We start from the raw sequence: 15,792 nt of genomic DNA, 5'->3' as shown, positions 1-15,792 counted from the left end.
TTCATCCATTTAACCATCTTATATGTTTGGTATGCGGAATATATCTTGTTTCTACAGATGATGCAGATGGCTTTCACAGCATTTACAATTACTGGTTCAGTTTTTCAAGTGTATACCTTAGTGAAAATTCTAATAAAAAATAAACATGCTCGCCATTGCTGGGCCAATTTGGTTGAATTAGAATGTAGTTTAAGCCACAAGTAATGTTTTTAACAACTATTATATTTTTTGCAGGAGTACATGGCAAAGGCACGGGACCTTGAGAGGGAGTTACGGGCCCTAACCATAGAGAAGGCCAGAGCAGAAGCTATGTTGGAGGTCAGTTTATTGCTTAATGAAAAGATAATAAAATAAGATTTCAATGGCATACTGATAATATTATTGTTTGCTCCATTAAATTTTCATCATTTGAGTGAGCTTAGAATTTTTAACATTTTTTTTGTGGTAGTATGCATGTTGCTTAATTATGTTGCCATTAACATGAAAAATATTGTTGTAAAGTTAGTTTATTAAATTTGCAACAGATACAAATATTTGTGGAGCTTGAAAAATTTTCAGTGGGCAGCTTGTCTTGCAGTGCGAGTAACTTGGAACTTGTCATGCATCAAAATTTTACTCATCCTGCACTGTATCTGCTTAAAATGCTTCTCATTGATACGGATGAGCAGTATGAAAAAGAAGCTTTCCCTTTCTCAGCTACCACTGTACATACGAGCAGACAAATGATAATTTCAAGGTCTGTGATTATCAAAATGTCATGGTATATGGCAGTAATGTATGCTCTAGATTTTACATTGTGCCTTGTAATATTTATTTACCTGTGGGTTGTTCATATATGTGAAATGGGCTGTTTGATAATTGCATACTTATAAAACACTTGGAACACACTGATAATAGACACATGATAAGCTAATTAGAGAAATTGATGGCTGATGGTAGACTGAAAATTGCTATCATATTTTTTTTATAAAACACTCACAGCTGTGCCAACATGCATTTTTTCTGCATGGGTTAAAGTCTCAGGCTCGGCTAATGCAGGTGTGTGAGAAAGCTTGGTGGTAGCTTCCCGTTTGTCGATGGGTCTAGCAGGGGTTATCCTGGGTACTTCCTCCTATAGTTATACTGATTGCCAAGTATAGATTATCATATGCTGAGAAATAGTGTTTAACGCCAAAACAACAACATCATCATCCATATTCTTATGCAGATGTGTATGCACTATGTGACAAAACCCTTTCCATTCTACAATAGAAATTTCCTGTTGGTTAGTGCACTGCATCCAGCAAGGGATCACGTGTGTCAGGGATTGATTAAGATAAATGCAATAAACTGACAATGAACAGTACGAAACTAGTATCTAACTAGACTGAGCACGTTCTACTCTTTAATGAGTCTTTTTCAAAGCCAAATACAAAACATAGACAAGACAAACAAATAAAACAGAAAAACATTTATGTTTGCAAAACTTTACATGGCTGTTTTTACAGGAATTAAACCTTTAACTTTATTATGTTTCAACTAGTTTGTTTTAACTTGTTGCTGATACTGTAAAATATTTGTATTGACCTAGAAATTGATGAGCCATAACATCATCTGTTATTTTATGTAAATTTTTGTAAACGCAAATTATGTAAACGCAAATTATATCCCGCATATTTCATTGTTATAGTAGTCATTATAGGCTATTAAGCAAATTTAGAGAATTATTTAAAAGAGAATGTGTTGGCTGCAAAAGATAATTTTATTTGTGCATGGCTGTCTTTTTCTAGTCTTCTTGTTTTAGACCGTTTGGTTTCAGTGTTCTAAGGTGGTGTATCCAATAAGATTCCTTTTCTTTCCTGGTTTGGGAACTCCAGTTGGGGTTGTTAGCAGTTGCAATAAGTGTTATATCACTGAAAGTGTGGCCAGGGGAGGAGAAGTGTTCTGCGACCGGGCTTCTGTACAGCTTCTTTGTTATCCAGTCAGATCTATGAAGGTTGATCCTTTTGTGTAGCTTTTCAGTTTCTCCGACATACTGAAAGCTACAGATCATACATGTGATGAGATAAACAACATTCTATGTTTTGCACATTTTGTTTGGACCATGTGTGTTTAGTTTTTCTCAAGTCACTGTGCTAGAAAATGTCCTGGTCTCTGTCATATATTGACAGTTTTGCACCTTTTATCACCACAGGGGCCAGATTGACTAGGTTGGTCTTGATTAGTGATTGGCGTTAGCTTCACCCTGACTAGGATGTCTTTGAATTTTTTTGGTCTCCAGTAGGCTACTACAGGTTTTAATATATATATATCTATATATATATGCAGCAGTGTATGCATGATGTAACACAATCCTTTCCATGTTATCCAAGATAGATTTTCTGCTTACCCGTATACAGTCTAACCATTACTCAGCTGTCCCCGCGGCCCTTGGCAAATTTTCTACATGAATGTCTTGTATGTAACAGTCACCTGTCTTCTTGTACCCAGGTGTTTTCCAACCATCAGAGGCTTGTCACTAAGTCTTTTGATCTTGGCTAATTGAGCAACAGACTAATCCAGATATTGATTTTATTGCATGAACAAACTTAAATCCGTGTATATTTTTAGGTCAGTGATTTTCATTTATCGGATTTATTAAAGTTAGCAGGATACAGTAATCGTATGTACAACATCAATTTGGGAGAAAAGAACATATACCCATAATTATGATTTTTTTTTGTACAGAGCACATAAAACAATCTTGATGATGATACTAATACTGCTACTAATAATAATGATAACAATATTCAGTGCATGGTGCATGTATTTTGTTCAAGAACAATTTTAAAGGGTGTACTTAAACAATATCCTTCATATTGTATATAAAATTCCTGACAGGTGAACAAAAACTTTACCTGCCTGCAAAACTTTCAACTTGTCTTGGGCTTCCAGGCAAGGGACTTTTCCTGCCCTGTGATTTGTTCGTAGATTGGCATCACATTTGTAGAATTTGATCTGCCCATTGGGGCATGGGAGTGGAAAGGTCATGAATGAATTAACGAGAAAAGGCAACATTTTTAATTTAATACATCATACATAACATAACATTTTAATTTTTTTTTGTTTGTAAATCATTGTTTGAAAAACATGCATATCTGTTACAACATTTGTTTTTTCATCTATAGGACCTCCAGGTGCGGTTAGATCGGCAAGAGGAGTCATCAGCCAGGTTACGTGAAGAAAATTCAAAGCTAAACCATGATCTGGATCAGTTGATCAGTGTGATCAGTACCGCCAGAGCCACTGGGAAGTGGGATGTAAGTTATTCTGAGGGCTGTTAGAAAAATGAAACCTTTACTTTTAATTCTCCATCCACCACTAAATCACTTCAAACACATTTGGAGGGATATTTTCTTAGGAAAGGGATCAATTCTGTAATGAGCATGTCTGTTGCCCTATTCATTCATCCATTACACTGTCATGCTATGATTTATGTGTAAATTATATGTAAATTTCTGACTTAAATTTATGTGATGTCAGTAGCTTTTGAAGTACGGATTAGGATTTGATGAAACTTTGCCTGGATGTATTTTTTCAGTTCTATATTTTAAATGATCATAAATACAAATTGTTGTCTAAGGTGAAAGAATACTAAAATAAATTTACAAATTTACAGTGTAGTTATAACCAAATGTTTTGATTTTTATATTGTTTCTTACTTTATGTGGAAGCAAAAAATATGTTTTTTTCATATATATAAATCTAGTTATTTTCTTGCGAAACATATTTTTTCAAAGGTATTCTAAAAAGACCAGATGGGATATGTTGAAATTTCTCTCTAATAAAAACTAAGTAAAAAGTAAATTTACATTCTCATTGCATATTTGCATGCAAGATAAGAAACCAAGTAATATTAAAAGAAATAGTTTTTAATCACCTCATTTTGATTTCTGAAAATACGTTGTTTTTAGCAAATAGCAAAGACTGTACAGATAGAATATTAGAAGAAAACAGCTTTCAAAAACCCAATGTAAAATGAATAAGCCATGGTTTCATACTTTTTCAGATTGAAAATGTCCGGTTTCGAGAGCTCACTCCAGAACAAGTTTTCGGCTCCATGCATGAACAGCTAACTCGAATGTATGCATTATCAGTTTAAGTATTCTGTAATTTTGATATTGTAATTGGATTGCTTCATTTTGATTGACTTACTTTTATAATTACAGTTGCTTTTTTTACTTATAGTAATTTTTAAAAATGTTATTGTTTATCATTTTAAAGAAATTGGTAAAAGTAAACAAACTCATCTAACAATTGCTGCATATATCTTTTCTTCTGCAAATAAACCAGCTGGTTTGAAATGTGTATGGCAAGTGTTTTCAAATAATGGAACATAACACTTGGAAACATTGTTATTTGACACTTTGGTTGCACATCTTGGGATTATCTGACAAGTCGAGGTACAAAAGGTGCAACAAAAGGTCCGTTTGCATGTATGCATTATTTGGAATATTGCCAAACATACTATTTGTGAATTTTTTAGATCAGCTCTTGGGATTGCGGTTGTTACTGTAAGAAAACAGATTTTTTTTTTAATAAAAAAATTTATTAAAAAATACTCAGTTTGGTGGTTGAATATGTTAAAATAATGATCAAACATGGTTTGCAGAGTTTGAAGTATTGCATACAAATTTTGGAATGAATTTGAACTTTAAGGTTTTGTAAATCAAGAATCATTTTGTGTGTTCTTGAAAGCATTGGAATTTCACTAACAACGTTTATTTGTTAAAGTACAACCTTAGTTATCCAAACTCATTTTAGGTGATGAATAATATTTTTTAGAAATTTCATGGTGGAAAATGATTGGATGTGGTGCAGCTTTGTCATTGGAATGAACATCTTCACTAATGTTTCCATTAAATGTTCACTAATGTATCCAGTTAAATCTTCACCAATGTATCCAATTAAATATTCACTTATGTATTCAGTAAAATCTTCACTAGTGAATCCTTTTAAAATGATGCTATTGTGAATAAAAGAGAACAGTATGTAAAGGTTTCCGATTTATGCATGTGGCAGCAGGACATCAGAAGACATGCTGGAGGATCATGTACAAGAATTGAGAGAACAACTGCGAATGAAGGATGAGGTGGTAGAACAACTTCAACAGGAAGTGGAGTTACTGAAGATACAGCATGGAGAACAGGTATGTCTGTGTGCAGTCATGTAAGATGTACAGAGTTTGATTACAACTAAATCTTTATCATAAGATGACGTTGCCTAAATGTTATATTCACTTGAAATCGCTTTCATTTGTATCTCATTCTTTATGTATCAAACACATATTTTGGTTGATTGAAAGAATTTGACTGGATGTGATTGTGATTCAGTCATTTCTTAATGATGGCCTGATGATTATATTAAGTCTAGCCTTACTGGTGCCTGTTGATTGTATTCAGTCATGTCTTACTCATTGACTGATGGCCTGTTGATTGTATTCAGTCATGTCTTACTGTTGGCCTGTTGATTGTATTCAGTCATGTCTTACTGGTGGCCTGTTGATTGTATTCAGTCATGTCTTACTGATTGCCTGATGATTATATTAAGCTAGCCTTACTGATGCCTGTTGATTGTATTCAGTCATGTCTTACTGATGGCCTGTTGATTGTATTCAGTCATGTCTTACTGGTGGCCTGTTGATTGTATTCAGTCATGTCTTACTGATTGCCTGATGATTATATTAAGCTAGCCTTACTGATGCCTGTTGATTGTATTCAGTCATGTCTTACTGGTGGCCTGTTGATTGTATTCAGTCATGTCTTACTGATTGCCTGATGATTATATTAAGTCTAGCCTTACTGATGGCCTGTTGATTGTATTCAGTCATGTCTTACTCATTGACTGATGGCCTGTTGATTGTATTCAGTCATGTCTTACTGATGGCCTGTTGATTGTATTCAGTCATGTCTTACTGGTGGCCTGTTGATTGTATTCAGTCATGTCTTACTGATGGCCTGTTGATTGTATTCAGTCATGTCTTACTGATTGCCTGATGATTATATTACGCTAGCCTTACTGATGCCTGTTGATTGTATTCAGTCATGTCTTACTCATTGACTGATGGCCTGTTGATTGTATTCAGTCATGTCTTACTGGTGGCCGGTTGATTGTATTCAGTCATGTCTTACTGATGGCCTGATGATTGTATTTAGCCATTTCATACTGATGGCCAGATGATTGTATTCATCCATGTCTTACGGATGGCCTGTTGATTGTATTCAGTCATGCCTTACTAATGGCCTTTCATTGTCTACAGATAAGAGAAACTACAGGTCATCCTGAGTCTGAAAAAGATTATACAATCCTCAAGCTGCGTACAGATCTCCGTCGTGCTGAACAAAAAATTGAAGATATGAACATGGAGGTGAGTAATTGTCCTTAGGGTTGCAGGTCCTTTGCTCTTCCTCTATTATAATGGTGGAAAAAAGAAACTTTTGGGCACTTAATCACATTCTCCATTTTCACAAGCCAAGGCAGATTGCAAATACAAACAATTTTGGTCTGTTGATATGATGTCATTGATATGCATGCCAAGAAGTTATTAGAGGCATGTTGTATCATATTTTATGACATCAAGAGTGATTTCATGATGTAATTCAAGCCAATGGTGTCATGTTCAAAATGTACTTTAGAGTTCTTTTATTTTTTTATTTTTCTGTTAAATAAATTCAGTAATTTTCATGATGTGATAAATGGAATCTCAAATGTGTGTGCTCATTTCAGATGAAATTTATGAAACTTCTGGAATAACTTAAGTCTTTATCTCAGCAAGATTTGCACAATATTATATTATTCAATCATTTCATAAATACTATATGCAATGATTGATAAATTCTGTTTAACTTAGTCCTTGTTTTTTTCACCAATGGCTAAATATCGTTAAATACACGAAAAATTGTTTGGAATTTGTTTAAATCTCAATGTTGGTTAAAATTATTGGCACAAATCCCCAAAAATGTCTTGGTTTAGCATACACTATGGGTATTTTGAAAATTTTCATGCCTTTTTTGGTGCAAATTCTTTTTCACTATTTAATTGTCACACATGCACAAGGATCTGGCTGTATATTATTAGATGGGGCAGATCTATGTAGGAAGATGTTAGACTTCTGAAAATGGTTAAAATAAATTCCAAGCAGGTCATACTTTACATCATAATTGATTTGAGATGGCATCACAAACAGAATCTGGTGCCACATATACAGGTATATTAATGAAGAAAGACATAAAAATGGATAAATAAAGTTATTTTTTGTGTCTGTGAATGCATATGAATCACAACAGAAAGTTCAGCGCCCCATGTAGCAGAGTGGTCTAAGGCGTTTGCTTATGGAGATCACTAACATCTCACCAATGTGTCTGCCAGATGCTTCCTTTGGGTCAATGATTTTTCTTGGGGTTTTCCCTGGTTCTTCATCCACCAGGCAGTTTTAATATATGTGCGGTGACCATTAAAGGATGATTTGCAGGCACAAGGTTGGCATTGATGATGAGAGAATATATGGGATTATTAAATTAAATGTAAGAAGAACTTCTTTATCTGTTTTTAATGCATTTTGCTTTAATATTTTTTTAGATGCGTCCCCAGATACAATTTATGATGCCATTTGAAACCAACTATTTTCTTTTGTATTAAAGTTTGTTGTTTTTGCAAATAAATTAGTGTCTTCGGTACTGAAAAGTTTGCAAAGAACATCCAACTGCCTTAGTTGATGGATCATCATTTTTCTTTTCCATTTTAAATTTGTGGTTTGTGATAAAAACGAAATCCAAAATCTTGATTTCTTATGAATTACATTAAATTGTTAGAATAAAAAGCATATTTGTCAAAGGGGCAAACCTGTTAATCATATATTACCAATAAATTAATACAACAAAGGTCATTGTAGCTGCAATTTTGATTTTTCATGATGCTTGCAAATATTTGTGTCGCATCTTAAATCTGATAATTCTCTGTGATTGAGTGCACAATTCTGAATTAATCTTCTGGGGAGAAATCTTGCTTGGAATTTGGAGTAAGATGCAAAGCAGAATAGCAGTGAAAGAAAACTAAAAGAATTGGAAGAGGAAAAATGTCATGCATTGTAGATTATGAAAAGAATTGTGACAAAGTCATTCCTTAAAGATTTAATAGTTATGGATGATAGCTGATATTTTATGTTAGCAATTGATGCCAATGAATCTGTTTCCACTATACTCCTGCCAGTTTGTATTCCCTTAGCAATTTTAAAAATGAGAAACAACATGGATATAAAACATTTCACAAAACTGACATTACATAACTGACTGTCCACAGGGGGGCCCTAACATTGTCATACTGTTTGTTGGCATTTCAAACCAAACAAGCTGTCATTGTCAACAACTAGACTATTCACAGTCCTTTTCCAGTTCCTAGAGCAATCCATTTTCTGTATAAAAAAAATGCCACTGTTGTCTGCATCCAGTATTTGCGATGTCTAGTTTTAGCATTTCTTTTTTAAAAAATGAACAAAATAAAATGATGTTACACTTATGAACATGTGTTTAAAAGTATATACAAATTATATGGAGCTTATCAAAGATGGTGAACAAAATCTCACCTGTTGCCTGAAAATATATATGGAGCCCATGTTATTAAAGAAACTTTAGTTTGATTTGAAACAGGAACAAGATGACAGTGTTAGAGACACGATGGTGATGATCAGGTCATACATCATTAATTGATGAATGTTTTGGGCCATTTTTTATTCTTAATGCCTTTTCTTTTTAAAATCAGTAATGGGTACAAGCTATCGGAGGATTTGTTGAATACTAGAAATATGTACTGTTAAATGAATGTTACAAAATTCAGTCATTACTATCTTCAGCTGGAGGTAAACATGATGGTTATTTGATAAACTTTTCATAATAGATGCAATTTTAGGATATAAATTTGCCCAATTGTTTTTTTTTTAACAATATGCATGAGTTATAATAAAGCATGGTTGAATTTTCTAATTCCTGGAAAATAAAAAAGCATGGTTTTATTTGATATTGTTATTTTGAAATCTGTATGCACCAAGCACAACCAGGGAACTCACATTAAGGCACATAGAAAAATAAGCCATTGTACTCTATTTGCAAACTATAGAATGCACCCAAACTGCAGTTAATATAGAGCTACATCTGCCATCGCATAATGCACCAGCAGATCTGGATCTGTGCAGTTTGTAGTACTTAATAACACAAAGCAATATCATCAGATCTGCAGTAGCAGATATTGGTTTATACTCTCTGTACCTTTTGCAAGTGATGTACACAGATAAGTATTATTTATTTATTTTTTGTCTTTTGTTTAAAACTTGGAATGAATATTTATCGCTATTAAAATTGAACACATGGTTTTGGATCTTACGTTGTATAGTAGTTATGAGAGGGCATGGTGTAATTTTTGTTTCAGGCCATTAATCAGTTGTCTACATTTAATCTGACTTGAGTATGACTATGTATCGTAAACTATTTGCACATTATACATTGGCATCATGGTAATATTTCTCAGTATACAAGCTTTTTGTTAAAATTTCATGTTTTACATTGGTAATTATGGTAATTTTTTCAGAGTATGCAATTTTTTTCTTCAAATTTCACATGTTGTTTCACATTAACAGAAGACATAGTATAGCTATGTGAATTCAAATTTATTTTTCCAGCTGTCTCCTAATACAACACAATGAATACGATTTTGTTCTTCCAAGTATATCCTAATACAACACAATGAATACGATTTTGTTTTGGCAAGTATATTCTAATACAACACAATGAACACGATTTTGTTTTGGCAAGTATATTCTAATACAACACAATGAATATGATTTTGTTTTGGCAAGTATATTCTAATACAACACAATGAACACAATTTGGTTCTTCCAAGTATATTCTAATACAACACAATGAATACGATTTTGTTTTGGCAAGTATATTCTAATACAACACAATGAACACGATTTTGTTTTGGCAAGTATATTCTAATACAACACAATGAACACGATTTTGTTTTGGCAAGTATATTCTAATACAACACAATGAACACGATTTTGTTCTTCCAAGTATATCCTAATACAACACAATGAATATGATTTTGTTTTGGCAAGTATATTCTAATACAACACAATGAATATGATTTTGTTTTGGCAAGTAGATTCTAATGCAACACAACGAACACGATTTTGTTTTGGCAAGTATATTCTAATACAACACAATGAACACGATTTTGTTTTGGCAAGTATATTCTTATACAACCCAATGAACACGATTTTGTTTTGGCAAGTATATTCTAATACAACACGATGAATACGATTTTGTTTTGGCAAGTATATTCTAATGCAACACAATGAACACGATTTTGTTTTGGCATGTTTATTCTAATACAACACAATGAACACGATTTTGTTTTGGCAAGTATATTCTAATACAACACAATGAACACGATTTTGTTTTGGCAAGTATATTCTAATACAACACAATGAATATGACTTTGTTTTTGCAAGTATATTCTAATACAACACAATGAATACGATTTTGTTTTGGCAAGTATATTTTAATACAACACAATGAATATGACTTTGTTTTTGCAAGTATATTCTAATACAACACAATGAATACGATTTTGATTTGGCAAGTATATTCTAATGCAACACAATGAACACGATTTTGTTTTGGCAAGTATATTCTAATACAACACAATGAACACGATTTTGTTTTGGCAAGTATATTCTAATACAACATAATGAACACGATTTTGTTTTGGCAAGTATATTCTAATACAACACAATGAATATGACTTTGTTTTGGCAAGTATATTCTAATACAACACAATGAATACGATTTTGTTTTGGCAAGTATATTCTAATACAACACAATGAATATGACTTTGTTTTTGCAAGTATATTCTAATACAACACAATGAATACAATTTTGTTTTTGCAAGTATATTCTAATACAACACAATGAATATGATTTTGTTGTGACAAGTATATTCTAATACAACACAATGAATACGATTTTGTTTTGGCAAGTATATTCTAATACAACACAATGAATATGACTTTGTTTTGGCAAGTATATTCTAATACAACACAATGAATACAATTTTGTTTTGGCAAGTATATTCTAATACAACACAATGAATATGACTTTGTTTTTGCAAGTATATTCTAATACAACACAATGAATACAATTTTGTTTTTGGAAGTATATTCTAATACAACACAATGAATATGACTTTGTTTTTGTAAGTATATTCTAATACAACACAATGAATACGATTTTGTTTTGGCAAGTATATTCTAATACAACACAATGAATATGACTTTGTTTTTGCAAGTATATTCTAATACAACACAATGAATATGATTTTGTTCTGACAAGTATATTCTAATACAACACAATGAATACGATTTTGTTTTGGCAAGTATATTCTAATACAACACAATGAATATGACTTTGTTTTTGCAAGTATATTCTAATACAACACAATGAATACAATTTTGTTTTTGGAAGTATATTCTAATACAACACAATGAATATGACTTTGTTTTTGTAAGTATATTCTAATACAACACAATGAATATGACTTTGTTTTTGCAAGTATATTCTAATACAACACAATGAATATGATTTTGTTCTGACAAGTATATTCTAATACAACACAATGAATACGATTTTGTTTTGGCAAGTATATTCTAATACAACACAATGAATATGACTTTGTTTTTGCAAGTATATTCTAATACAACACAATGAATACAATTTTGTTTTTGGAAGTATATTCTAATACAACACAATGAATATGATTTTGTTTTTGCAAGTATATTCAAATACAACACAGTGAATATGACTTTGTTTTTGAAAGTATATTCTAATACAACACAATGAATTCAATTTTGATTCTAATACAACACAATGAATACAATTTTGATTCTAATACAACACAATGAATAGGATTTTGTTCTTCCAAGTATGCTGTTAATCAGACTTAAACCTATTCATCTGACAGCTGAGCTTATTCAGCTTTAAAGGTGATTACTTTGTGTCAGAGTTGTGAAACTTGACAACCGTATAGACTTGCTTATATGTCGAGTCTAACCACCAACAAGAAGAGTTCCTGATCTGCAGTAGTATAAGGTTCCAGCAGATCAGAGTCTGTTTTATTTGTTCTACTGATTACTCCTAACAAACTGAACAGAACCAGATTATGTGACAACAGATATGGGTCTGTGCAGTTTGCAGTCATAAGCAAGTATAAATAGTATATTTATTAATAGTTTGCACTATTGTGCTGGTTGTTATATCCTCAGTTCGTCTTTTCTTAGTATCATGATGTGTAGCTATATAAAGGCCTTGTGTGCATTTTCCCTGCTTGTGCTCTTGCGTGGTTTGCATGTTTTGCTGACAGTTCACACCCTATTTCTGTCCTTGGTTATCAGGTATCAAATCGTGATCGGAAGATTTCGGCTCTGCAGTCGCAGATCTCAGATCTGCATGCAGAACTCGCTCACAGGGAAACTGAGAACTCTGCTCAGAAACAGAGCATTAAAGCATTGCAGGACAAACATAGGCTCACTGCCGCAGAGGTAATCAGAATTGAGCATACATATTGCAAGGTCTTAACTCGCTTATAAAGAACTAAACTCTGTCCAAATGTATTTTTGACTCAGTATTCAGTAACAGTTTCCATATTTCCAGTAATTATTTTGATTCAGTATTCAGTAACAGCTTGCCATATTTCCAGTAATTTTTTGTATGTTGTCTTGTTTTAGTTTACACCATTCATCCAGAAAAAATCAAAGTTATTTTAATAGAACTTTTTATTTGTAAAAGTTTGCACTTTTTTCACTAGAAGAATGGACTGCTTTATAATAAATATTTTGACCTTTTAAATTTTCATATACCTGAAAAATTATTTAATAAAATTTTCACCCAAAATTAAAAACAATACAGAATTCTAATAGAACAGAAAATTGTGTATGATAAAGCTTGTTTAGGATGAGTACTGCAAAGTTAATGAAGAGGTCTGTGTTGGTTGTGACATTAAATAAACTCAGTAATGACTGGTAATATGTTATGTTGACTTTTCTGAGAAGTTAGCAGTGGTCATACAGTGCATCTTTGCTAGCCAAGGTTCCGATATGATAGCCCTATCTACACCTTGGCAGATCGAACAGATATATTAGTGCTTTGTCCTAGTGACAGCTGTTGGAATTCATGAGTTGCCTCCCTTAGTATGTAATGCCAACTAACCAATAACATTGTACAGCGGCCAAAAATGGTGGGGGCAAATGACCTAAAACAGATATCCTGGAAGTTTAACATGGAAAGTATGACTGTGTGTCAGAGGGAAGGCATTACAGGTTTTGAGTGAAATGTATTTGTGCAAACATGGACTGGCACTTGCAAATTGCTTATTTATCATTCCATTCAAGTTATGTGCTCCCCTTGATCATGTAGGAACAGTGTTAAAATTTGAGCAACTTAATTTTGATTGGATGTGGTGGTTTGCCGCTGCATCAAATTCACTGACCTGAAGCACAGATATATCTGCTTGATACACCAAGGTGTAGATAAGGTTATTAAATCGGAACCTTGTTTAGCAAAGATGCATACAGTGAAGTTAGCAGTGGTCATCCTGAGAAGTTAGCAGTGTTCATACTGAGCAGACTTTCTAATATTCAGTGGTAGCACAAACAGTAATGTAATCCATGAAATAGTAGTCTAATATGTATGGATGGAGTTTTTAAAAGAACTTAGTTTAAAAGTACACATTTAATTGATGGTTGTTATCTTGGTTACTCATGTTAACAATTAACCAGTTTATTAATGTTTTTTGTGTGTTAGGTTAGCAAATGAATTTTAAAATAGCAAAATTGCTCAGCTGTTATCTATGCTATGTTTGCTAAATAGGATATGTTTGCTTATAACACGCTGACATTGTTGCATAATTTTAATTGCACTTAAGTCTTTTTATTCATGTAGCTCACTTTTATGTCAACAGCTTTCGTGTTTGGTTTTCTTACATAATTTTGCCTGTAATTCTTTCTATATGACTCACCAATAAAATGGTAAGGGCATATAGCTATCCTCCAACTTGTGTGTGATCATTGCTTTCCCAAGATTGGTCTTGTAACTCAGAAATTTTGGTTTCACTGCCTTTAATTTTCACTGAAAATTATATAATGAAATTAACTTTAATACATGTACCATTCAGTTTAGATTTTTATCCAGATTTTTTTGTTGTAGTCAGATAGTTTCATTATTTTGCTGTCTTCACTAGAAATATTAGATAAATTCAAAAATCATATGAAATCGTGTTGATATGAAATTCACATGTAAAAATCATAAAAGTCAGTGGATTCATTGTAGAGTTACCCTTGCCTGTCCATACATCAATCTGTCACACTTGGTAAAGTTTTGTGTTTAAGTCACTTCATGCGTATAGATTGGGCATTCATGTTGCATGAAAACAGATATGTTCTTTACCAACCAGTAATTTACAAAAGAATGAACAAAGTGCAATTATGTAACAAGATTCTACATGTTTGATTTTCAAGAAGAAATGGGGACGTTTAGCCCCATTCATATTTTCATTGGTACATATTATATACGCTGTTGTTTACGCTTAATATTGATCACCATCTGTTTAAAATAGGAAAGCGATTTAAAATAATTAGATGTTTGGGGTCATTTTTGCATCAGCTTGTTGAATATTATAATTTCCATTTCTGTATGAAACATAATTTCAGATTACCATGGTTTCTCATTTGACTTCATGATTGACATTGAAAACAACCAACATGTAACTCGTTTGTATTGTTTACTATGTTAAGCCATATACCATATTTATTCTAAAGTAGGCACACTTTGCAACCTATTTCAAATCTGGGAGCACCTGCATTAAGTAAATCTTGCAAGGTTTCAATTTTGATGGTGCCAGCGTTAGAGATTTCACCTTTCAGAGATCAATGATAACCAAAGGGAGATTTAAAAATGATGGACACTCATGTACATACATTAGTTCATCCTTCAATGCATGAAAAATGAATTACTGATTGTGATTCTTTAGGGTTTATATTCATCTGTCAACTTACTCTGCTTGTTCAGTATTCTCAAAGCAATGCAATCCAAGTTTTGTGTTACCACACTATCACAACAGTATCTCTTCCACTAGATGAATAACTCTGGCAAAGGATTAATTCAGGTATTCCACTAGATGAATAACTCAGGCAAAGGATTAATTCATGTATTCCACTAGATGAATAACTCTGGCAAAGGATTAATTCAGGTATTCCGCTAGATGAATAACTCAGGCAAAGGATTAATTCATGTATTCCACTAGATGAATAACTCTGGCAAAGGATTAATTCAGGTATTCCACTAGATGAATAACTCAGGCAAATGATTAATTCAGGTATTCCACTAGATGAATAACTCAGGCAAATGATTAATTCAGGTATTCCACTTGATGAATAACTCTGGCAAAGGATTAATTCAGGTATTCCACTAGATGAATAACTCAGGTAAAGGATTAATTCAGGTATTCCACTAGATGAATAACTCAGGCAAAGGATTAATTCAGGCATTCCACTAGATGAATAACTCCAACAAAGGATTAATTCAGGTATTCCACTAGATGAATAACTCTGGCAAACGATTAATTAAGGTATTCCACTAGATGAATAACTCAGGCAAAGGATTAATTCATGTATTCCACTAGATGAATAACTCTGGCAAAGGATGTGATGTGGTGCATGCTATTCTT

The 15,792-nt window shown here is 32.7% G+C and overlaps 1 protein-coding gene across 16 annotated transcripts in view; it reads left to right on the top strand.

Moving 5' to 3' along the window:
• LOC149780294 (uncharacterized) overlaps positions 1-15,792 on the top strand; it is a 222,413-nt gene that overhangs the window by 58,895 nt on the left and 147,726 nt on the right. For 13 of the 16 annotated variants that reach the window (XM_089937114.1, XM_089937113.1, XM_089937109.1 and 10 more), the window contains 6 exons: positions 235-318; positions 3,147-3,278; positions 4,028-4,101; positions 5,041-5,167; positions 6,278-6,385; positions 12,464-12,610. In XM_089937114.1, the coding sequence (XP_089793240.1) occupies positions 235-318; positions 3,147-3,278; positions 4,028-4,101; positions 5,041-5,167; positions 6,278-6,385; positions 12,464-12,610 (672 nt within the window). The remainder of the gene's footprint in view (positions 1-234; positions 319-3,146; positions 3,279-4,027; positions 4,102-5,040; positions 5,168-6,277; positions 6,386-12,463; positions 12,611-15,792) is intronic. The other 3 variants (XM_089937115.1, XM_089937101.1, XM_089937108.1) reach the window with 2 other exon arrangements.

Source organism: Sinohyriopsis cumingii, chromosome 16 (genome assembly GCF_028554795.1).
Source record: "Sinohyriopsis cumingii isolate HCF-2022 chromosome 16, ASM2855479v2, whole genome shotgun sequence".
NCBI lineage: Eukaryota > Metazoa > Mollusca > Bivalvia > Unionida > Unionidae > Sinohyriopsis > Sinohyriopsis cumingii.
The sequence above is the reverse complement of the archived record's forward strand: the minus strand, read 5'-3'. Positions and strand labels throughout refer to the sequence as shown.